Below are 25,934 nucleotides of genomic sequence, written 5' to 3'. Positions count from 1 at the left end.
ACACAATAAATGGAATACACTTGGGATTTGGGGGTGCCAACCCCACCCCTCCCCCAATCGAAAACTGTCTTCCATGACACCTGGTGCCCAAACTGTTGGGGACCACTATAGAGGACAACGCGAGGAGAGACAGCTGGAGGACACGTCCCATGTGAGTCCACTCCAGATGAGCTGCTTTGCCCTACACATCATTTTTATTCAACTACTCCCTCTGAACTGCCAAGGACTGGAGACTCCACTCCAAGAATCAGCTCACCTCCCCAAACTGGCCTTCACCCAGCTTCTCCTTGAATGTTAAGAGCTTCCTGGGGAACTCTTCCACAGCCACGTCTTTTCCCGAAAGCAGGTCCATGGTAACGGCAGGCACAGAGTAGGTGTTGCCTCCAGTCACCCCCTGGAGGTTCACAATGTCAGCCTCTGCGTAGTGGGGCACGCCCTCAGGCCCACTGGGCTGGACTGGCTTCACAACGCCACTGCAGCCTGGGAAGACAAGGACAATGAGCTTCATCCCGTGGAGCATTTTTGGAGATCTCTTTAAGAAAGAAAATCTGACAGAAAGGCTAAAACATGCAGCCAATTCATGTTAATGTATGGCAAAAACCATCACAATATTGTAAACTAATTATCTTCCAATTATAATAAAGTAAAAAAAAAAAGAAAGCCCCCAGTCTAACCTAGGCTATGACATTATTACTTGGACAATGGTTCCTCTAGAGACTTTCTTGTGGCCTCCAGAATACAGGTCACCATTTTATCTCTTACCCTTCTCCTCATACTACATGATCATTAACAATCTCCTTGACTAAACTTATGGAATTGCAGTGACGCTCTAGGAAGGCTGGCTATACTAGTTAGGGCAGGAGTATTAAAGTTTTAGGATTTAATAGCATATTTTCTTAATTTTAAGATATGATCACTGATGTAAATAACCTACTTTCCAGATTTAAAACTTTGATTAAATTTATATGATCTAGCTTAAGACAGCCTAACTTTAAAACACATTAAAATAAGAGGGGGGATATTTTAGACTTCAGGAAGTAGGTAAGCTAATTTGGTTCAGCCTAAAAAATGAATTATATCCCTTTTCTTGTTATCTCTGTGAAAGTCCCATAGTTCAATATGCTCCGTCAAAGTTTGCTATAATGGCACCCCACTCCAGTACTCTTGTCTGGGAAATCCCATGGACGGAGGAGCCTGGTAGGCTGCAGTCCATGGGGTCGCTAAGAGTCGGACACAACTGAGCGACTTCACTTTCACTTTTCACTCTCATGCATTGGAGAAGGAAATGGCAGCCTACTCCAGTCTTCTTGCCTGGAGAATCTCAGGGACAGAGGAGCCTCATGGGCTTCTGTCTATGGGGTCGCACAGAGTCAGACACAACTGACGCGACTTAGCAGCAGCAGCAGCAGCAGAGGGGTAAATATAAAGAAAGCTGAACTCCAAAGAATTGATGCTTTTGAACTGTGAGAAGACTCTTGAGATTCCCTTGGACTGCAAGAAGATCCAACCAGTCCATCCTAAAGGAAATCAGTCCTGAATATTCATTGGAAGGACTGATCCTGAAGCTGAAACTTCAATACTTTGGCCACCTGATGTGAAGAACTGACTCATTGGAAAAGACCGTGATGCTGGGAAAGACTGAAGGCAGGAGGAGAAGGGGATGACAGAGGATGAGATAGTTGGATGGCATCACCAACTCGATAGACATGAGTTTGTGCAAGCTTCAGGAGTTGGTGATGAACAGGGAAGCCTGGCATGCTGCAGTCCATGGAGTCGCAAAGAGTCAGACACGAGTGAGCTGCTGAACTGAACTGAACTAAACTGAGCGGTAAATACACATTAGTGTCCTTTCTTCATTTGGAAAGACTCCCTTGAAAATCTTCTGCCCTCGTTATTAGTCCTGCTACTTTTCCAATGACCTCTCTCCTGAACACCATCAGTCCTCTCCTATTGACGCAGGTCACTTTTGGTTGCTGTTATTATGGAAAGAAAACCTGCTCTTAGTCTCAGTGATGACCCCAGCATCCCTTCTAATGTCACTCTGTAGCCATTTTTAAAAAACACTGGGATGTGAATCAACTGGCACCATTTACCAAAGCAAGGCTTTTACTGAGAAAAGGCAAGAGATATTTACTTTCATAATAAAATCATATATGAGTCTAATACATCATTCACCAAAGAGAAATGAACAAAAATTAAATAACACAATTATTGTGCTTCGTCTCTCAATCGTGTCCAACTCTTTGCCTGCAGGCTCCTCTGTCCATGGGGATTCTCCAGGGCAAGAATACTGGAGTGGGCCCTTCTCCAGGGGATCTTCCCTACCCAGGGATCAAACCCAGGTCTCTCACATTGCAGGTGGATTCTTTACTGTCTGTACCACCAGGGACGCCCAACACAATTATCTAGGTGACTAAAAACTGGGGATTTTAGGATGTCTTTAGCTTCATTGTTTTTTCTTCAAGTTTGATTCTAGTCCTAAATTTACCCCTATTGGTGTTTGATGTTGAGTAAGTACTTTATCTGAATCTTCTTACTTTCCTCTCATGAAAAAAGAGGAGGTTGGACTAGTTGGGTTGTTTAGGTTCTTCCAGTGTTAACACTTTACTAACACATTTTATCTATTTTCTTCTTCTAACATGTGGGGCCTTCCAAAGATCTGCTATTATTAGTAGCAGAGGAGAGATGCTCAGATTTGAGCAGGAGTAGCAGCAGACCCAATCTGGAGAGATAGTGTGAGCTTCCCAGGAGAAGGCAGACTTCTCCAGGCTAAGCTAGACTTGGTTGAGCAGGAGAAACTGCGTCACGCCTTCATAAACCATGTCCCTCAGTTCTCTGCCCATCACTTCATCCTCACCTGACTCTTCCTCCCCTGGAGCAAATTCTGGAAGTTTTCGTATCAGCCTGGATGGCTCCTGGTAGTCAGGGCGAAGTGGAAAGATGCGATCATAAGTGGAGTTGGACTCCTGCTCACTTGGTGATGAGGAGCGGTTATTGTTGAACATGCTGGATTCACTGGGCAGGGAAAGGCTGACTGTCATTTCATCATCCAGCATCCTCCGGGAAGCCTAAAAGAGAAGGGGAGAAAGGCATGTTGGCACAAAAGAGTTCATCACTCCCTCCTCTTCTTAAAGCCAGCTCTTCCACTCAGATGAAAATCACTCTTTAATACTCAAACTCCAGAAGCAATGCAAGTGACAGGGATGCAGCCTGGTTCCACAAATACCTACACTGTAGAAATTCAGAAAAATCTTTCATTTCATCAAGGAAGAATTTGACTTCTAAATAAATACACTGCCAACATTCATCAACTCCCACTGAAGAACTTATAAGCATCATTCACATGACACTGCAGGAACCTATCAATAACCAATCAAAGAATATCAATCTTAGCATTTTCAAAGTTCTATTAAATAATGGGCTTTCCTGACACCATTCAACCACTTGATTTTGTATAGATATAAATTAAAATGCTCATGAACACAACAAATGTGTTGTACTACGATGAATGTGCATTTCACCTGATCACTCTGGCATTGTATGTTAGAGTAAAACTGTCTTTATCCTGCATTTCCACTAACCAAAAATAAAATGACTACAAAATAGGAAAGGAAAGCCCTACATGTCTAGGGATACTGAGGTGAATTATACCTGTGTGTGTGTGTGTGTGTGTGTTAGTAGCTCAGTCATGTCCCGCTCTCTGTGACTCCTTGAACTATAGCCCACCAGGCTTCTCTGTCCATGGAATTCTCTAGGCAAGAATACTGGAGTGGGTTCCCATTCCCTTCTCCAGGGATCTTCTCAACCCAGGGATTTTCTCAACCCAGGGATTAAACCCAGGTCTCCTGCATTGAAGGCAGATTCTTTACCATTTGAGCCAACAGGGAAGCCCAAATTATACCTAACCCAGGAATAAGAAGAATTAAACAGCTAATTGTTCTTGCATTCCATCTAATATGGCCTGCCTGCTCCTTCAAAATGAACTCTCATAATCTAAATATATATGATTCTTTAAACACTTGAAATGTTCTACTCCAGCAAACATACCTTGAGTGGGCAATGGAGAAATTGAGATGTTTGCTCCATAAGCTAGGCTGATAGATCCTCAACAATGAGCATGGAGCCCAGCACATGTAGGTACTCAATAAATATGGGTTGACGCTCTCAAAGAGAGAATTGAGGACACCATCATAAGTATCCTGCAAATAATGCTATAGCATAAGGCTACTTTGAGTAATGTATTGGGAATATAAATATATGCTTAAAGGTCTTCTACAAAGAAATCCTTTCCTCAAGGAGAAATCCTGTGTTATTCTAGAGCGTTTTTGAATTTTCTCACTCAGGATGTACAGGCATAAGAAGAATTTCTTGAAGGACCAAGTTAAATATTCAAGGGAAAAATGTTTAGCCTCCCTTTTAGCTAGAGAGTCTCCAGCCCCAAATTCTTCTCCCAGACCATGAATATGTTCCAGTGGGTTTCAGAAGAAAGACTCAGAGATGAGTGGTAAATTCTGGTGCAGAGAAAAATAGCTTATAGAATAGAGAATACAGACTTTCCCCCTCAATTAAAAAAAATGCAGTCATAACAGACTGTTCAATAAGAGCACAGCATCAAGCTTTCCAGTGAATCTTCAGACCACCAGCTTCTTCCACCACCACTCTTTGCTAGCCTTCTCCCTGGAATCTAGAGACTCAGTGTGCTTCAGCATGCTAAAAGAAGAAAGGTTTTGGTGTTGCCTCATCATGCCAGTGCGTGAGCTCTCTGTGGATTCTACCTTTCAGCCTTCAGTCACTATTTATGGACTGAAAGCTTTAATTTAGTCAAAGTATTTTCAGACTCATGATAGAAGTCCCTGTGGGAAGCAAAGAGATCCTCTCTTCTGTGAAATATTCCTGCCTAAAAACCTTAAAGTAAACTTCAGGCTTTCAGCGCCTAAGTGTGTAACAGCTCAGAAGGAATCGCAGGCTGCTTGTCTGGGTCATTCCCTTCACTTCTCTGATATTAGCCCCTTCCTCTTGTTCCACCCACCAAGAGTTCAGAAAGTCCCAGTCCATTCACCTCTTCTGGTATGTACTCCACAGAGGCACTGGTCTCCTCTGAGAGCCCATCTTCAAACACAGGAGCTATGAACACAATCAGGCGTTATTACCCTCCCTCCCGGTCCCAGACGTCAATGGGCATTTTAAAGTCTCACCACCCAGAGCACCTGTGACCTCTCACAGTCCACATCCATTTGAGCTCATTGACCAGGGACAATGCGCATGGCCAAAGGTGGAAACAATTTATCATCAGCAAACTCCAAGAATATCACACACTTAGCAACAGTGCCCAGAGTTGCTATCTGGTCTAAAAAAAAACAAAAGAAGTCATAGATAATCCATCTGTGCATGTGTGCTAAGTCGCTTCAGTCATGCCTGACTCTGTAACCCTATGGACTGTAACCAGCCAGGCTCCTCTGTCCATGGGATCCTCCAGGCAAGAATACTGGAGTGGGTTGCCATTTCCTTTTTCAGGGTATCTCCATGACCCAGGGATGGAACCCACATCTGTTTATGTCTCCTGCATTGGCAGGCAGAGTCTTTACCACTAGCGCCATTGGAAGCCCCAGTCTACCTGTGGTGGAATGTATATAGTTTAGAAGAAAAAAAGTCAACAAATTTCAAGACTGACAATTGGAACCAGCATAAAAAACAGGATATTAATGGCACTGAGAACTTCATATTTTTTAAACAGAAAAACAGTTAAATATAACTACTATGACCAACTCACCATTATTCAATGAGGTTCAGGTAAAATCATTGGAAAAAGTCTCTGTAGACTGTAAAGTGTTAGACAAATGTAGTAGAAATTATACAGACCACTTGGCCTAGACAAAATGAATCGGAGGAGGCATTCAGAGGATGTATAGCCATAACATTCAAGTACAAAAAGAAGTTGGAATAGAATTGCAAGAAACTTGGCTTGGATATTAATGATGTTGGATATTTTTCTACACACACACACACACACACACACACACACACACACACCAAAAAACAAGCAAGCAGTAAAAACAAAAGGAACAGCATTATAAGAAATTTTAGCTAGGTATCAGTTATGCATCAGAATCGCTTGTTAACTTTTTAAATTAATTTATTTTAATTGTAGAATAATTACTTTATAATTTTTAAAAATACAGATGCTGACACTCCACCCCAAAACCCAATTAATCAGAATCTTCCGGGAAGACGCCTAAGTTGAGATGCCTAAATGTGTTGGGAAGAAAAAAAGTTTTTGAGTTCTCTAGGGAGGTTTCAAAATCTCCATCCTAAAAATGAGAAACTGGACTTAGCTTATTCTTTTCTGATCCTTTCAGCCCTAGCTTCTCTATTCCTATGCCTCTTGGCAGCCTTGATGATCTTTCTAACCATTTACATAATTTTGTGATTTGCCTCTTACTCCCAGGGTAAGAGCAGCTCACGAAAGGATGGAGTGGTTTCCTATGCCATGATTGTTCTGCACTTCCTCACCTTCTCCAGCATTTTCTGCCAGAACTGCCTCCAAAGGATGATGACAATGATGGCCAAGAGAATGAAGATGATGGCTACCAAGCAGCCAATCAGGATTCGAGTGTTGCTGTCATCAACTTTAAGCATGGGATCTGTAACCAGGAAAGGAAAGATGAAGAATATTATTACCTCTCAAGGCAAGAAGAGCATGAAGGCTTGGACTAGAGATAAGAAGGCCGAACTTGCTGCTTCAGGATAATTCCACAGCATGTCACCTTAACACTTGGTATTGCTACTCTTGTATTACTTTGCTCCTATATCCTACAGTCCACATCCATAGGACAGTAGCCTCCTCTTCTTCATGTTTTAGACTGGATAATGGCGAGGCTTTCCATTCTTCCCAAAATTTTGCTCCTTCGTACCATGGCTTGGGTCTGCTGGCCTCCAATCTCACCTCATGTAAAGCAGGTGGAGAACTAGTTTCACTGTGATTTCTTTGAGACATGCCAGGGTAGCAAGAGACCTCTTTGGACTTTACACTATAATTATGTATTTCCCAGATAGCTGACTTATACAGCCAGTGGCTGTCTGAAGCAATGGATACATTTGTCCATATTTCCCTGCAATTGGAGAGACTAGCTTTTTGTTCCATAGACTTCCATCCTTTCCTTGAGATCCCTACAGTGGGTCTCACCTAGACGCATCCCCCTCCCTGTTTTTGCTCCAAGTGTCCCAAACTTCCAAGAAGCTGTTGGGACAACTCAAGACTCAGCCTCAGCTGAAGAAGCACATGGACCAGCAGGGAAGGGAGTGAGTTTGGGCCATTAACTTTGGATGTGGACTGTCCTATCTTTCCAGAGCTACTCTTCATCCAAGGACACCTTGTATCAAGCTTCCTACACAGTCAGGCCTTTGCAAATCTCCACTCTTCTTCATCCTCTGGAAGGTCTCCTCAACTTAATTTTTATAATGAAGAATTCCATAACACATACCATAGGTTGTGGGTGCCACAGGCGATGTGGGCAGGGCTCCAGAGTTGTTGTACATTGTAGCATCTGTTATAAAACAAGGGTGAGTCAGAGCTCAAGGGAAGAAGACAGCTAGGTAGTGGTTTTTCTGAAGGGAGGTTCTAAGCTAGTACTTTGTGAAATCAATTTACTGGATTAGAAATGAAATCATATATTATTAATAAATAAATAATATTACCATTCATCTCAATAGCAAGGGCAACTTTTGTTTTGCAAGTATCATGATATAAAAAAATTTAAGAAAGAATGATCAGAGGGCTGTGACCACACATTATCATAAAGCATGCATAGGAAGCGAGACCCAAGTTCAGTAAAATACAGAGAGAATATAATGAGTTAGAGACATGGAACAGACATGGTGCTAAAAATGACCTTGCCTTCAAGGAAATTAAATTAATTGAACTTTTTTGTTTACTAAGGAGTTTTCATTATGTTTCATTGTCCTAGACTTTTAATTTACAAATTAAGCCTTCATCCTTATAGATAAATTAGAGCAAGGGTCCCCAACCTCCAGGGTCTAATGCCTGATGATCTGAGGTGGAGTTGATGTAATAACAGTAGAAATAAAGTACACAATAAATGTAATGTGCTTGAATTATCCTGAAACTACCACCTCTCTCCACCCCATTGGTGGAAAAATTGTCTTCCATGAAACTTGTCCCTGGTGCCAAAAATGTTGGGAACCACTGAGTTAAATTATCCTTTACTGTGATCCTGAAGCTTCCAAGACTAGATCCCAAAAGTGTATTTGACAGATTGATGTTGGTAACTTATTTTTCCCTCTGATTTGTCTAATAAAGAGGGTAAGAATTAAAATACTCACTTCCCATCCAAAAGAGATTCTGTCCCCCAAACCTAATTTTTCTTCTTATTAGCATTATGATATAAAGTATCTGGCACCCACCTGTACTTTTCTGAATTGGATTCTCAGGCTTCAGTGAAAACTAATATTATCATGACATTAAAGTTCAAGATATTTCAGCAGTCAAAAACCATGTAACTATAGCTACAACTATTTTAAGTCTTTTTGGCACACTTCTAAAAGTGTCTTCTTTAAGGTTAATGAGAATATATACAGCAAGCATAACTAATATGTTGGTCTGATTTGGGTTTACACAGGATGTATTTAATCACTTACTGAGAATATTTTTTCAAAGTTGTATTCTTTTCAAGAAAATGTAAAAACGATATAATACATTTTCTGTGATTTTATGCCAATAAACATCACTGTTTAGGAGATCATTTAATATGAAATAATTGCACTGACACATCTTGTTCCATTTTCCTATCAGAAATACAAGTTTAAGATGACTTAAAACTAATCATTCATGTTGTTCTAAAATTCTTTGGTCATTAAGTTAGCAAAGTCTCACTCCTTTGTCCATTACAAATCCACTCTCTAGTGACCTCTCTCCTTCTGACCTTATTGTTGGTCACCACTTTGAACATCTTTTGAAAAAAAACAAAACATTATCTAGGTGTTAAATCCTCATCTAAACTGTGATGATATAGACAGTGTCCTAAATGGCTTTTAATTTTTCATGATTTGACACAGTCCATATTGCCAACTTTGTGGTCTCTAAATACCGTTCCCCAATAAAAGGAACCAAGATCAATTGAGGAAATGTGATTCCACATCTGGGGCAGTGAATGCTCAAAATAAGCTCGGAACATCTCAGTCTTTCAGATAGGAAAACAGCTATCAAAAACTTATAGGATCCAATTCAAAGTAGACAGAGCCAGCTTAAGGGCATGTGCTCTGGTCAAATGCAGGCAATCTGAGTATTAAAAAGAATATTAATTGCAACAAACACTGAATTTATAAAAACCAATGAATGCATAATGATACTAAGAAACATAACAAGGATGAAAATCAAAACAAAATCTATTCAACACCATTGAAAGTTGCTAAAGGTTGCATTAACCCATTACTCTGAAAATTGATGAAAAAATTAATCATGTATCCTGCCCCTGCAATGTGAACTATATTTCAAGGCTAACAAGGGTATGGAGAATAGTTCTCATATTCAGAATAAATTCAGCTAATAAATGCAAAAGGAACAAAAGAATTAGAAAATCATCAGTCAACAACTCCTAATGAAATAATTTAAGCAGTGGTCATCAATGGAGGGTAAAGTGTAAGGAGAAAGATCATGGGGAACTTTTCTGTGAAAGAAGAACCACCTGAGCCCAAAGATCAATCTTAGCATCACTAAAAGTGAGGGAGTCTAACATAGCATCTCCACGATGAGATTCAACACAAAGCACACAACACTATCTATGAAAAATCCTTAGCAAAAATAAATACTGAATTTGAATCAAATTCACCTGTAGATATAACCTCCAGTCAACAAGATGACAGAGGATATAAGTTACAGTAAAATGACACCACGGAAAGCAATCAGTTAATCCAGAATAGAATTTTTTTTAAATTATTCTTTAGATTAAAAGAGATACAACCTACCAATATAATAAAGGTAATACACCAGGAGGGGCTTATTAGTAGGATCCTAATTATTCAAGCCCACTGTTGTTAAGACATTATTAGACAATCAAGGATACATGAGTGTGGGTTGGCTATTATATTACATTAAGGAATTAGTTACTAATAAATGTCATTATAATACACTGTTATAAAGATAATATTATCTTTTCAGGTGTATTCTAAAATTTTATTATTGAAATCAAATAACATCTCAGATTTGCTCCAAAACTCTATAGCAAAAAGGGAGGAATAAATGAAACAAGGATGACAAAAAAATCAACAATTAGTAAAGCTAAGTGATGGATGGAGGTTCATTGTTCTCTTTAGTGTATATTTAGACATCTTCATTTAAAGACTTTTAATAGTGCTTAGGTTTGCATTCCCTTAACTGGTTTGATTTACATTAAAGTTTTAACACATTGTATTCATTTTCTTTTTTTTTTTTTTTTTAGACAAATATGAGTGAGAGCCAAGTAAACATTCTGTCCACTTCCACAGTCTCATCTCGGCCCTTCCACAACCAAACTAGTGGCGAAAAAGATTCTATCTACCCATGAGACGCCACTTGTATAACCTTTTTCTTCTCAGAGACCCACCAATGAGAAGCTCTGGACACTGCCTTCCTCCTTTGCCACCCTGCTCCCACTTCCCTAAGGGCCATCCAAGCTCCCAACCTGATTGGAAGGTGATCTCACTGAACATCATCCAGGTGTCAGCAAAATGGTATTGGCACTTGATGGCACTGGCCATGCGGTGGTGGAGGGGCACAGTGACGAAGCGAGCACTGGGGTTGACGTCATCCAGCACCAGCGGGAAGGAGACGGCATTAGGTTCCCATTCATTGGCTTCAGAGCGGAAGTAGCACTGGACCTCCTTAAAAATCTTCACACCCTTAGCAAACATGTTGTTGCAGTGGACCTGGCCGAGAAAGAGGCATGGAGTGACAGCTTGACCCTGCTGGGTGGCACTGGGGACGCAGTGCAACCTCACCCAGTAAGACCTCAGTCTTGTCAAATTTCTCTGAGCACTACCCGTGATGAATAATTGATGCTCTGCAGTAACGTGTTTTTCCCTTCTAGGAACCTCATAGTGGCAGTGGAACATTGCTCTGGCTTTATAAAACCTAGGCTACAACTCTAGTCACCTTTATACAATTGTGCTCCCCTAGCCATGGAGTTGCTAAAAGTCGGACACGACTGAGCGACTTCGCTTTCATTTTTCACTTTCATGCAATGGAGAAGGAAATGGCAACCCACTCCAGCGTTCTTGCCTGGAGAATCCCAGGGACGGGGAAGCCTGGTGGGCTGCCGTCTATGGGGTCACACAGTCGGACAGGACTGAAGCGATTTAGCAGCAGCAGCAGCCATCTTGCTGCACACTCCCGGGAGAGGCGTCCTCATCTGTTAAATGAGGGCTGGACAAGCCTCCTCTCAGCTCCTCCTTTTCCCTTAACACTCGCTGGTCTATAACTGTACCTCTCACCACTCCAATCCTCTCAACCATGGTTGCTATCTACCCAGAATCAAGCTATTCTGAACTACTTTCCCCTAGGTACATTTCCAAAGTTAATCCACTCCTTTCAATGAGTTTAGATGAGAACCCTGAAATAACACACTATCCAATACAATTTCATCTTTCTCTTTAGAAATCTCATTTTAACTGTCAGATACTAGCATTTGTCAGCCAGAGACACAAGACTTAATTATCTCTCCTAATTAAATTCATTTTGGTAAAGCCATTCTGATGAACGCATTAAATCTTCATCATAGATACTTTATGAGATGAGAAAAGAAAATCTTTGGGAAGGTAGCTTGTACCCTCTTGCCTGCTGCCATGACTCTCTAGCCAGGGTATTTGTATGGCTTTTAAGGGTCATCAGGAAGAAGGATTCCACAACAGTTCTGCTGTAGCACCTTGCTGTGAGTAACATCCCTCAAAAGCAGAATGTCCGTGTTTGTAACTAAGTCAAGCCTCTGGCGGTAGTTCAGTAACATTACCTCAGGCTCAGTCCTATGTAGAAAATGGAGCTTTGCTGGTCACTCACCCCTGAATTTAAAGACTTTAGGTTGGAAAAGCATCATTGTAATCTTTGGAATATATTTGTTATTTCAATTTTATGTCTTGCTTAGTCCCTGAATTGTAACCCTTTAATACCATCCTCTGGTTTCTGGGTAATCAGTACAACCCAAGTGGCTCAAATGGTAAAGAATTTGCCTGCAATGCAGATCTCAGTTTGATCCCTGGGTTGGGAAGATCCCCTGGAATAGGAAATGGCAACCCATTCCAGTATTCTTGCCTGGAGAATTCCATGGACAGTGGAGCCTGGCAGGACACAGTCCAATGGGTCACAAAGAATCGGACACCACTGAGCAACTAGCACTTTCATTTTTTTTAATTCAGAATTTAGTTTTAGCTGAGGAAGAAGAAATAATGATATAGGAATTTAAAGACTGATGAAACAGACCAGAGATATGTGAAAAGAATAAAATCATGAAATATTAGAGTGACTGGAGTCTTCAAAAATCTTTTAGTCCAGTTCTCTGTATACTAATGAGGAAACTGACCCTCCAAGAGGTTTGACCTGTCTGGGGTCAGTCAACATCAGAACAGGATCTAGAATCGTAGACTGCAGTCCAGCATGCTTTCCACATCCATGCTACATGGAAAGGGGGCAAATCACCTCAAATTTCCCATTTGGATTTTCCTCTAAATGTTAATGATGAAAACATGTGTTAATATCTTCTTTGGGATGAATTAACAGCTTCAATCTATTGACCACAAGTAAGTAGAATAAGGCTAAGAACAGAATCAAAGAAATGCCATCTACAGCTTCAATAGATTTTTCAGATGTTTTGAAATCTATGGAGTGTTGGATAAGTGGTCTGTGGGGAAGACAATAATCTGTCCTGCAAATGTTTTGGGAATCCTGGAATGCGAAAACATAGGACAGGATTTCATTCCCCAGTGGACTTAAATACCCGTGGCAGATTCATGTTGATGTATGGCAAAACCAATACAATACTGTAAAGTAATTGGCCTCCAATTAAATAAATTTATATTTAAAAAATAAAATAAATATTTATTTAACAAATAGAAAACATTTTTAAATGCACTTATATATATTTCAGAATCTCTTTTATTTTTCCTTGTTTTATTTTATTTTCATTTTACATTTTTCCAAAGAAAAAGCTCTTGAGCTTACAATAATTTATATAGTTTTCCAGTTTTAATTAATTGGTTTATACATTAATCTTTGATGTTGGAATTCAGTGTCCAGTTCATTTTATATCTTCCTTTTTTAATAATGAAGAAAATATTCAATACCATGAATTTTATTCAGTGTAGTTTTATATGTATCCCATTTGTTTTGACATATGTAATGTTTTCATTTTCTAAACGCCCTGTGGATTTGCATTTCTTTGAAATGCTGTATTTTAACTACAATCAGGGCAGGGAGGGAAATGGGCAGTACTCTGCCTAGGAAGCAAAACTCCTCTCTAGAAAACATTGATGACCTGAAACTCATCTTTAACTTTTTGTTTCAGAAAAGTTAAAACAAGGTAGATGTTCAGCCTCTTAGCCTTAAGAGGACCAACCCTGAGTCAGCTCTTGAGAAGTTTCTGGTACCTTCTCATTGCAGAATATGCTTTTGAATAATTTTGACCTGTGATAAACTACACAGGAGTGGCTGGGGACTTAGGAAGATCAAAGTCAACTGAGTTAATGTTATAGCTTTATGGGGATTTTAAAATACATTTTATTATTTGTGGGACTAGAAATTCTCCCAATGATATACAATGAATTGATACACTTGTTCATAGGTACACATTGGGTAAACATCTTATTCACAACACAAATTAATTTTTCTTTGAAGAATACATAGTTTTGCTACTATGCAAATTTACCTCCTCCCCCCCAAAAAACTTGTGAAGGACAATATGTTATACACAATTGCACACATGTTTTACAACTGCCAAAGAACCATTCATGAGAAACACACTGGTAGACCAGGTATATTCTTCTGTTTTTATTATATAACTAATAGTTATTAATCCAATTAGGAGATATGATCATCTTAACATATGAGAGTAATATAATAGCCATGCATTTTCTTTTTGCCTCCAGTTTCATGCCAAGAATTAACAAATTTTTGTTTACTAGGAAGCCTTAATGGTAAAACAGTTCCCTTCTTCAGGGTTCCTACATACCTCCTTCTGCAAATAAATAGTGCCTTCCCCCACTGAACTTCAAACTATCCCAAGAAAGAGACTATTTCTTATTCATCTGTTTACCCCAGAATCTAGCATTCAGGTTTAGTGTCTAATCTGGTCACATTTCACATGGACGTTTTCTTCCCTTCTATTCCTTTCTCTCTGAAACATACATGGGATTGAAAAGGCAAAATGACCATTTGAGCTAGGTACCACCATGCCAATAGACATGTCCTCAATGCTTACACCTAGGGTGAGCTCTCCTGAAAGGCCCTACCCCAGAGAAAAGGGAAATCAGGCCTTAAGTCCCCTCCCTCAGCTCTTCTCAGGGACTCACTTAACTCTCCCCAGAGCTGTCTTTTCCCAGATCTTCAGCTTTCATCCAAGTCCTCAATAAAATTTACCTGCTCACTCTTAACTACTCTGTAATAATAAACTGATAAAATCACTTCTGCTATTGCATTTAAGACATTAACTTTTTATTGTTTTACTCTTCCTGAGGTAAAAAACTTGCATTTTAATGCAGACTTTGGGGTGATGGCATTTTATCAAAAACAAATTTTAAAGCCTAATAACTTAGATTTGAGGGCTTAGAAAAGACTTGGGTTAAAACCACACCACCTCACCCCACCACTTGCCTTGAATCTCATTCATTGGATAAAACTCCTCTGGCTAGGCAAAGAGTCACAGAGATCTCAGAATCTGGGCCTGAGGTCTAAAATCCAGATATTGGCCCAGCCAGGTCACAGTAATTTCTCCTGCCTGGCCCCAGTGCTTCTACAAGTTTCTGTTTATAGTTGAGAAAATACAATTGTATTTTCAATGCTGTTCATCCTATCCCCTCCTCCTAGGTGGCACAGATATTTATAACTATACATGGTGAAAGTAGGCAATAAAGGATATCATTTGTTCACTTGCAAACGTTTTTTGAGCCTGCATATATCAACTGCCAGGTGCTTGGGTAGTGAGATCAGAAAGCAGAGTCACCACCTTGGAGGAGCTTGAGGTCTAATAAGAGAACCAGACACATACACATACATATAGATGATCATAGATAAGGAAACAAAGAACTCTGGGAATAGAAGTGTATGGGATCTTTTATCACGGTTTCTCAATGCTGTGCGCATACAGAAAATACTCAGAGGGTGGCTAGTGGTTCAAAATATAAAGTCCTTTCTTCTTCCATTGAGCATCAGAGCTACAGTGAGTCACCCTTACTGACAAGAGTGTGTCTCCTCCCTGAAGAGTGCTGGGCAGAGCCAAGTAATGATGTTCATGGGCCCTAGTCGCTTCTGCCTTTGTGGACCCTACCCTTCATAAAAACACAGTAAAATTATATTTTACAACCGTATTTGTTAAAAAGAGGAGAATAACTTTGACCCTAAAGCTCATTTCTTTCATTCTGACAGTAAAAGAAGTTAAATCATTTCTGTGGGCTTAAAGTATCATGGGTCCCAGACGGTGCACCCAATTTGCATAATGGATACGTCAACTCTGTTGATGAGACAACAATAACAAAATACATTGAAAAACAGTGACCTAGTCCAACACCCTTATTTACAAATGAAGAAACGAGCCCAAAGAAATGAAGTGACTCATGAAATACCTGCAGCTAGTTAGCAGTAAAATATGTATTTGAATCCTGTTCTGCTGGCATCACCCTCAGGTTCTTCCCAGCATGCCTTTTCCCTTGATCATGATTTTGGCTTCCATGCCTAACTCCACTGACCTTCATAGTAGTAAAATTCCTGATGCGGTCAAACTCAAACATGATCTCAATGTAACCATTGGTGGCACTCTCGTTTCTCCAGCCCACGTAGTCATAGCCCGGCCACACATGGTACTCGTGGGTCTGCGTGAAATCATCCAGGCCAGACACCCCATCAGTCAACTGGCCCAGCCCTTCAGTCATGCTGCTCAAACCAAAAGACGAGAAGGAAAAAGAAGAGAGGAACTTGAAGTTAATCGCACATTCACAGAAGACTTTTTATCCAGTTTTCCACCCTAAGTTTTGTAAGAGTTGATTATCTTAGAGGTTGAAGAATTATAAAAAATCCAATATGGTTTACAGTACTGACTCATTTATCCTACATCAATGGGGAACAAGGAATTCCATATAAATGAATTTTACATAATATTCGATACTTAACTCTATTACAGCAAAGCTTTTAAACACTTTTTAAAATCATTTTATATGAAACACATTCTATGATCTATTGTATCCTTACCTGTTCTTATACTTAACATAGTAAGTCTTTATATAATGATTCAATATTGTCAAGTGCATTTGACAAATTCATCCATTAATGAGTAAATAAATGAATGCATAGAATGAATAATGTAGTAGATGCTGGCACTTGCTCATCACTAAATAAATGGTTCCAGAGCTGGTTGGAAATTTTTCTGACTCCTCTTTGACTGTATATTGTTATTGTTTGATGAATCAATTTCAGAGCAACCAGTCTTGCCTTCTACCTCACATCCCCAACAACTTAATTTGATATCAAACTAAAGGGGGAAAAAGTAACCACTGCCAAATTTAAATACTAATTTAACTCTAATTACATTTGTAGAATACTAGACTCATGCAGTAAAATGCATGGATCACATGAGTATCTCAGGTATTGGATTTCATTTTCTTTTCTACTTTGGCAGCCTTTCCACTTCTGAGTGTGAGGCTATTGTGAATGGCTGAAATTGCCAGAAGCCTGACCACTTCTGTTTAAAGTTTGAAGAACATAAAGAGACCTCATTCCTTCTTTTATGGAGGGACAGAATGAGAACACATCATGTGGAGTTTCTCTCTCCTCAAGCTCTGGAAGCTGTGTCAGGAGTCTCCCAAATGAAAAGATTGGGATAGTCACCCTCAAGCAATAATCTGTGTGATCCTTGAGGTTACAGGCAAAGCAATGCCATGTAAAATTTGTGAATTATCAAAAAAAATTGATTAAAATGATTGTGCCAAGCTTACAGATATATTTTTAAATATATTTGCTCATTGAAAAATGTTTGGCAAATTATAATATTTATCTGCTGCTACTGCTACTGCTAAGTCACTTCAGTCGTGTCTGACTCTGTGTGACCCCATAAACGGCAGCCCACCAGGCTTCCCCGTCCCTGGGATTCTCCAGGCAAGAACACTGGAGTGGGTTGCCATTTCCTTCTCCAATGCAGGAAAGTGAAAAGTGAAAAGTGAAAGTGAAGTCACTCAGTTGTATCTGACCCTCAGCGACCCCATGGACTTCAGCCTTCCAGGCTACTCTGTCCATGGGATTTTCCAGGCAAGAGTGGACTACAAGGACTGAAGCCTGGCTCTCCCTTCAAGATTTTGCCTTCTTTTTCTTCTCTCTACAGATCAAAAAGGCTAGGATAGCATAAGTTTACCTGCCATGAATGTATTACCCATTGTCCCCAGAAAATTAAATCCCCATGAAAATCTTCAGAAAAGCAACACAAATTAAAAGGAATGATAATTCAATTCCCTTTAATCAGAATTTAATCAAGTGAGGAAAGAGTAAGGAAAGAAACTTTGCCTGTTTACTTTATATACTTTAGGATTGTTAGAATTTCTACAAGAGTATACATTACTTTTAGATTTTTAAAAATTTAAATAAGTAACTTTTGCTACTATAACTGTTTATTTCCTGAGAACTTGAATTAGGTAACTTTGTTATCTTCTCACTCAGCCACACCCGAACTAGATATCTCATGACCTCAGTTATGAGGTGGAAGCTGATTATGTCTAAATCTCTGTGATCATATTTTTTTTAATCTTTTCTCTGGGGTCCATCCAGAATCATATTTCCAGTTTTCTGCCTTATTTTTCCATCTGAATGTCCTATCAGTTCCTCACATTAATAACCCAAACTGAATCCATCATCATCCATTTCTAAACTAAATCTTCATCTAGATTTCCCATTTCTGTCAACTATACTTCTCTTCCATATCCACTGAGAGTTCCTGGCATATAATAAGCATATGTTTGTTGAATGAATAAATGTCATCTTCGTTGTTTTAGTTACCTAGACTACCATGTTTCATCTAACTCTTTTTCTCACATCCAGTGGTCCCTAAATGAGTACCTCTTTCTCATTCCCATTTTCACTGTCACCATTTTGGCCTGGGTCCTTAACTCTTTTCATCTGACTGAACTTGGAATTAGAATATATCCCCCTCTTATCCTCTCTTTCCATTCAAATCTAGCCTTTGAATAGCTTAAGGAATCTACCTAAAGCACAGCTCCCATCATGTTCTTCTCCAGCTTTAAAAAATCTTCAGCAGCTCATTGTGTTGGTGATGTTGATAAAGAAGAACAACTCCCCATCCTTATCTCTTCTTCCTAGCCTTGGTTCCCTTTTCTCTACATTCTCTCTATAATTTATCATTTGTAGATTTTTTTAATCATGGCCATACTGACAGTTGTGAGGTGATACTTCATTGTAGTTTCAATTTGCATTTCTCTAATAATAAGCAATGTTGAGCACTTTTTCATGTAAGATCAGATACTATAAAACTCTTAAAGGAAAACATAGGCAGAACATTCTTTGACATAAATCACAGCAAGATCCTCTTAAGGTATCCACCTCTTAGGGTAGTGGAAATAAAAATGAACAGATGGGATCTAATTAAACTTAAAAAGCTTTTGCATAGCAAAGGAAGCCACAAACAAGATGAAAAGATGGAAAAATCTACATCCAAGATTACTGCACCCAACAAGGATCTCATTCAAAATTGATGGAGAAATAAAAAGCTTTACAGACAACCAAAAGTTAAGAGAATTTAGTACCACCAAACCAGCTTTACAACAAACATTAAAGGGACTTGTATAGTCAAGAAATAGAAGAGAAGGAAAAGATCTACAAAATCAACCCCAAACAATTAAGAAAATGGCAATAGGAACATATCTATCAATAATTACTTTAAATGTAAATGGGTTAAATTCTCCAGCCAAAAGACACAGACTGGCTGAATGGATACAAAAACAAGACCCATAGATATGTCTACAAGAAACCCACTGCAGATCTAAAGATACATATAGACTGAAAATGAGAGGATGGAAAAATATATTCCATGCAAATGGGAAGCAACAGAAAGCTGCAGTAGCAATCCTTATCAGACAAAATAGACCTTAAAATAAAGAAGATTACAAGAGATAAGGAAGGACACTACATAATGATCAAGGGATCAATCCAAGAGGAAGACATAAGAATTATAAATATCTATGCACCCAACATAGGAGCACATCAATACATAAGATAAACACTAACAGATATAAAAGAAGAAATGGACAGTAACACAATAATAGTAGGAGACTTTAACTCCCCACTCACACCACTGGTCAGATCATCAAAACAGAAAACGAATAAGGAAACACAAGTCTTAAATGATACATTAGATGAGATGGATCTCATTGATATCTTCAGGACATTCCATCCAAATGCAGAAGAATACACCTTCTTCTCAAGTGCACATGTAACATCCTCCAGGATAGACCACATCTTGGGTCACACATCAAACCTCAGTAAATTTAAGAGAACTGAAATCATATTAAGCATCTTCTCCAACCACAACACTGAGACTAGATATCAATTACAAGGAAAAAACTGTAAAAAATACAAACAAATGGAGGTTAAACAATACATTTCTAAATAACCAACAGGTTACTGAAGAAATCAAAAGAGAAATAAAAAAATTTCTAGGAACAAATGACAATGAAAACACGACAACTCAAAATCTATGGGATACAGCAAAAGCAATCCTAAGAGGGAAGTTTATAGCGAAACAGTCCTACCTCAAGAAAGAAGAAAAACATCAAGTAGACAACCTACCTTTACACCTAAAACAACTGGAAAAAGAAGAACAAGAAAACCAAAATTATAAGGAAAGAAATCATAAAGATCAGAGCAGAAATAATTGAAAAAGAAATGAAAGAAACCATAGTAAAGATTAATAAAACTAAAACCTGGTTCTTTGAGAAGATAAATAAAATTGACAAACCTTTAGCCAGGCTCATTAAGAAAAAATGAGAGAAGAATCAATTCAACAAAATTATAAATGAAAAAGGAGAGCTTACAACAGACAATGCAGAGATACAAAGGATTATAAGAGACTACTATGAACAGCTATATGGCAATAAAATGGATAACCTGGAAGAAACAGACAGATTCAAAGGTTCAATCTTCCAAGACTGAACCAGGAAGAAACAGAAATTATGAACAACCCAATTACAAGCACTGAAATTGAAATTAAAAGCTATGATCAAAAATCTCCCTAAAAACAAAAGCCCAGGACCAGATGGCTTCACAGGATAATTCTATCAAGAGCTAATGCCTATCCTTCTAAAACTCTTTCAAAAAACTGCAGAGGAAGGAACACTCCCAAACTCAGTCTATGAGGCCACCATCACCCTGATACCAAAACCAGACAAAGACAACACAAAAAAAGAAAACTACAGCCCAATATCACTGATGAACATAAATGAAAAAATCCTCAACAAAATTTTAGCAAACAGAATTCAGCAACACATCAAAAAGCACATATACCATGATCAAGTTGGATTTATTCCAGAAATGCAAGGATTCTTCAATATATGAATATCAATCAATGTGATACACCATGTTAACAAACTGAAAGATAAAAATCATATGACAGTCTCAATAGATACAGAAAAAGCCTTTGTCAAAATTCAGCACTCATTTATGATTAAAACTCTTCAAAAAAATGGGCATAGAAGGAACCTACCTCAACATAGTAAAGGCCATATATGGTAAGTCTACAGCAAACATTATTCTCAATGGTGAAAAACTGAAAGCATTCCCCCTAAGATCAGGAACAAGACAAGTTTGTCCACGTTCACCAACATTATTCAACATAGTTCTGAAAATCCTAGCTATTGCAATCAGAGAAGAAAAAGAAATAAAAGGAATCCAGATTGGAAAAGAAGTGAAGCTCTCACTGTTTGCAGATGACATGATACTGTACATAGAAAACCCTAAAGATAGTATTAGAAAATTACTAGAGCTAATCAGTGAAATTAGCAAAGTTGCAGGATACAAAATCAATACACAGAAATCATTTGCATTTCTATATACTAACAATGAAATCAGAAAGATAAATTAAGGAATCAATCCCACTCACCATTGCAACAAAAAGAATAAAATATCTAGGAATAAACTTACCTAAGGAAACAAAAGAACTGTACACAGAAAATTATAAGACACTAATGAAAGAAATCAAAGATGACATAAACAGATGGAGAGATATTCCATGTTCCTGAGTAGGAAAAATCAATATTGTGAAAAATGACTATACTACCAAATGTGACCTACAGATTCAGTGCGATCCCTATCAAATTACCAATGGCATTTTCACAGAACTAGAACAAAAAATTTCACAATTCATATGGAAACACAAAAGACCCCTAATAGCCAAAGCAGTCTTGAGAAAGAAGAATGGAGCTGGAGGAATCAACCTTCCTGACTTCAGATTATACTACAAAGCTACAGTCATCAAGTCAGTATGGTACTGGCACAAAAACAAATATAAACCAATGAAACAAGATATGAACCCCAGAAATAAACCCATGCACCTATGGGTACCTTATTTTTTTACAAAGGAGGCAAGAATATACAATGAGGCAAAGACAGCCTCTTCAGTAAATGGTGCTGGGAAAACTGGACAGCTACATGCAAAAGAATGAAACTAGAACACCTCCTAACACTATACACAAAGATAAAGTCAAAATGGATTAAGATCTAAATGTAAGACCAGAAACTATAAAACTCTTAGAGGAAAACATAGGCAGAACACTCGATGACATAAATCAAAGCAAGATCCTCTATGATCCACCTCCTAGAGTAACAGAAATAAAAACAAAAGGAAACAAGTGGGACCTGATTAAACTTAAAAGCTTTTGCACAACAAAGGAAACTATAAGCAAGGTGAAGAGACAAACCTCAGAATGGGAGGAAAATAATAGCAAATGAAACAATTGGCAAAGGATTAATTTCCAAAATATACAAGCAGCTCATACAACTCAATGCCAGAAAAACAAACAACCCACTCAAAAAGTAGGAAAAAGACCTAAACAGACGTATCTTGAAAGAAGACATACATATGGCTAACAAACATAAGAAGATGCTCAACATCACTCATTATGAGAGAAATGCAAATCAAAACTACAATGAGACATCACCTCACAGTGGTCAGAATGGCCATCATCAAAAAGTCTACAAACAATAAATGCTGGAGAGGTTGTGGAGAAAAGGAAATGCTTCTGCACTGTTGGTGGGAATGTAAATTGATACAGCAACTATGGAAGACAGTATGGAGATTCCTTAAAAAGCTAGGAATAAAACCCCCATGTGACCCAGCAATCTCACTCCTAGGCATATACCCTGAGGAAACCAAAATTGAAAAAGACACATGTATCCCATTGTTCATTGCAGCACTATTTACAACAGCTAGAACAAGGAGGCAAACTAGATGTCTATCAGCAGATGAATGGATAAAGAAGGTGTGGGACACAATGGAATATTACTCAGACATAAAAAGGAACACATTTGAGTCAGTCTTAATGAGGTGGATGAACCTAGAATCTATTATACAGAGTGAAGTAAGTCCAAAAGACAAAGATAAATATCGTATTCTAATGCATATATGTGGAATCTAGAAAAATGGTACTGAAGAATTTATTTACAGGGCAGCAGTGGAGAAACAGACATAGAGAATAGGCATATGGAAAAGCAACCAAATCAAAAAAATAGGCAGAACACCTAAACAGATGTTTCTCCAAAGAAGATGTACAGATGGCTAATAAACTGTGAATTTCTTAAAGGTAGGATCAATGATTTTACTATATTTGAATCCCTACCAAATTCCTTGCATGTAGTAACAGTTGATTAGCAAAGATGTACTAAACTAAACTGAATTCAATTGATCTCTGCTTTCCTCTGTGCCTTGATTTATGGTATTTGGGTGTGGCTAAGTGAAATGATGCCAAGACCAACTTATGTAAAGGGGGAAGAACAATGACTAAGTAGATGGAAAGGAAGTGATTCGCAATAGAAATCCTGATGAGTCAGGTCTTCAGATAGGGATCAGGAAGCTGAAGGCAGTAGTTTATTCCTAACATCGCACAGAGTCGGACATGACTGAAGCGACTTAGCAGCAGCAGCAGCAGCAGCAGCAAGACAACGGAAGTGCTGTAATTCCACAGTCCTCTTCCTGAGACTCACTCTCTCAGTTTCTCTCTCTCTCTCAACCACCCACACCTCCATTATGCAGTGTGGGCTTCACTATGACTGAGACCTCTCTGCCAAGCTCAACCTGTGTAGACAAAGATCAACTTCAGAGAGAAAACTATTGATCTGCGGTAGAAGAATGGCAAGACGTGGAATCGGGATAGACGGGAACATCTCTTACCCAACCCTACATTCCTCCTGTATCCGAACATATTCCTCTACCATGGCCTTCCCTTGGTTCCCTTCAAGTATCCATCGGTCCTTCTGCTGTTCCCAGTTCTAGCTTCTGCTGTAGTCAGGTCATTCTGGTCCTTATCCCTGATTCCTTTCCTCTGCTCCCTCTACTGACCTCCTTTTCGCCAACTATCATCTCATCCTAGAAACTTTCCTTGTCTATTATAAGTCTTAACAGTCTCCTTCTTGTCACAATTTCTAAAGCATTTACATATATGGAATTCATTCTTTCTGAACTTCTTTATAAGTCCAATTCATTGTAGCTTTAGTTCTTCTGGCCCTTTGTCTCCATAAGTAGGCTATTATTTGTGTTAGACCTCATGTCTGTTTTGAGGGTCAAAAACATGGCTACCTTATCATACTACAACATTTAGCCCTTCTTTTTATAATTTACTGTATTCCTTGTGATTATTTTGTCTTGTTGAAGATCCCCTGGAGAAGGAAATGGCAATCCACTTCATTATTCTTGCTGGAAAATCCCATGGACAGAGGAGCCTGGCAGGCTACAGAATATGGGGTCGCAAAGAGTTGGACCTGACTGAGCGAATAACACTTTCACTTTCACTTTGTCTTCCCAAACTAGGCTCTCAGCTCCTGCCAAATAAAGACTACATCCATTACATTGTTGGATCATCAAAAATCCAACAGTTCCAGAAAAACATCTACTTCTGCTTTATTGACTACACCAAAGCCTTTGACTGTGTAGATCACAACAAACTGCGGAAAATTCTTAAACAGATGGAAACACCAGACCACCTGACCTGACTCCTGAGAAATCTGTATGCAGGTCAAGAAGCAACGGTTAGAACATGGAGCAACAGACAGGTTCCAAATCAGGAAAAGAGAACATCAAGGCTGTATATTGTCACCCTGCTTATTTAACTTACATGCAGAGTACATCATGAGAACTGCTGGACTGGATGAAGCACAAGCTGGAATCAAGATTGCTGGGAGAAATATCAATAACTTCAGATATGCAGATGACACCATCCTTATGGCAGAAAGCAAAGAAGAACTAAAGAGCCTCTTAATGAAAGTGAAAGAGGAGAGTGAAAAAGCTGGCTTAAAACTCAACATTCAAAAAATGAAGATCATGGCATTCAGTCCCATCACTTAATGGCAACTAGATGAGGAAACAATGGAAACAGTGAGAGACTTTATTTTTGGGGGCTCCAAAATCACTGCAGATGGTGACTGTAGCCATGAAATTAAAAGGTGGAAGAAAAGCTATGACCAACTTAGACAGCATATTTAAAAGCAGGTCCATATTAAAAGGTCCATATAGTCAAAGCTATGGTTTTTCTAGTAGTCATGTATGGATGTGACAGTTGGACCATAAAGAAAGCTGAGCACCAAAGAATTGACGCTTTTGAACTGTGGTGTTGGAGAAGACTCTTGAGAGTCCCTTGGACTGTAAGGAGATCCAACCAGTCCATCCTAAAGGAGATCAATCCTGAATGTTCATTGGAAGAACTAATGCTGAAGCTGAAATTCCAATACTTTGGCCACCTGATGCGAAGAACTGACTTATTGGAAAAGACCATGATGCTGGGAAAGATTGAAGGCAGGAGGAGAAGGGAACAACACAGGATAAGATGGCTAGATGGCATCACCAACTCGATGGACATGAATTTGAGCAAGCTCTGAGAGCTGGTGATGGACAGGGTAGCCTAGCGTGCTTCAGTCCATGAGGTCACAAAAAGTTGGACATGACTGAGTGACTGAACTGAACTGAACTGATTTTACTTTATCTAAATTTATCTCATGATGCCTAGTATAAGTGCTAAATAAACACTGGCTAGTTGACTGCTTCATTGAGTGTTGTTCCCAGCCCATGATAAAGTATTATTCTCTTCTGGTGGTCAATTTCCTAGTCTGATGATTAAAGTCTCCCAGGATTTACCTGTACCCAACAGCTCCATCATAGACAGAATCGTTGAGATAAATGATGGAGCCTCCCGGCAGTACAAACTGCTGTCCAGCTGGAGCACTGTAAGACACCAAGCCATCTGCCAAAGGAAACACGGATGTGTCAGTGCCTTTGGGAAGGAGATGTACCTGCTGCTTAGACCAGCTATCCCAGGGAACTATCTGAGGCTTCAAGAGTGCTATTTTGAGCAGTGTGTCCACCTAGGATTCAATTTGGGCACACAAGGAGCAATCCTGCGGAGCACTCCTCTGCAGCAGCAGTCAGCAAAGTAAGGGTGTGGGGCACAACACCCTGGATGGATGAATAACATTCCTT

The 25,934-nt window shown here is 39.0% G+C and overlaps 1 protein-coding gene across 7 annotated transcripts in view; it reads right to left on the bottom strand.

The window, feature by feature from the left end:
* Positions 1 to 25,934, bottom strand: part of DDR2 (discoidin domain receptor tyrosine kinase 2) — a 176,992-nt gene that overhangs the window by 19,344 nt on the left and 131,714 nt on the right. For all 7 annotated transcript variants that reach the window (XM_042257087.1, XM_004002713.5, XM_060415694.1 and 4 more), the window contains 7 exons: positions 25,593 to 25,698; positions 15,943 to 16,126; positions 10,677 to 10,920; positions 7,482 to 7,544; positions 6,511 to 6,641; positions 2,858 to 3,068; positions 257 to 480 (listed from right to left, as the gene is read on the bottom strand). In XM_042257087.1, the coding sequence (XP_042113021.1) occupies positions 257 to 480; positions 2,858 to 3,068; positions 6,511 to 6,641; positions 7,482 to 7,544; positions 10,677 to 10,920; positions 15,943 to 16,126; positions 25,593 to 25,698 (1,163 nt within the window). The remainder of the gene's footprint in view (positions 1 to 256; positions 481 to 2,857; positions 3,069 to 6,510; positions 6,642 to 7,481; positions 7,545 to 10,676; positions 10,921 to 15,942; positions 16,127 to 25,592; positions 25,699 to 25,934) is intronic.

Source organism: Ovis aries, chromosome 1 (genome assembly GCF_016772045.2).
Source record: "Ovis aries strain OAR_USU_Benz2616 breed Rambouillet chromosome 1, ARS-UI_Ramb_v3.0, whole genome shotgun sequence".
NCBI classification, from domain to species: Eukaryota; Metazoa; Chordata; class Mammalia; order Artiodactyla; family Bovidae; genus Ovis; species Ovis aries.
This window is presented reverse-complemented; position numbering and strand designations above follow the sequence as displayed.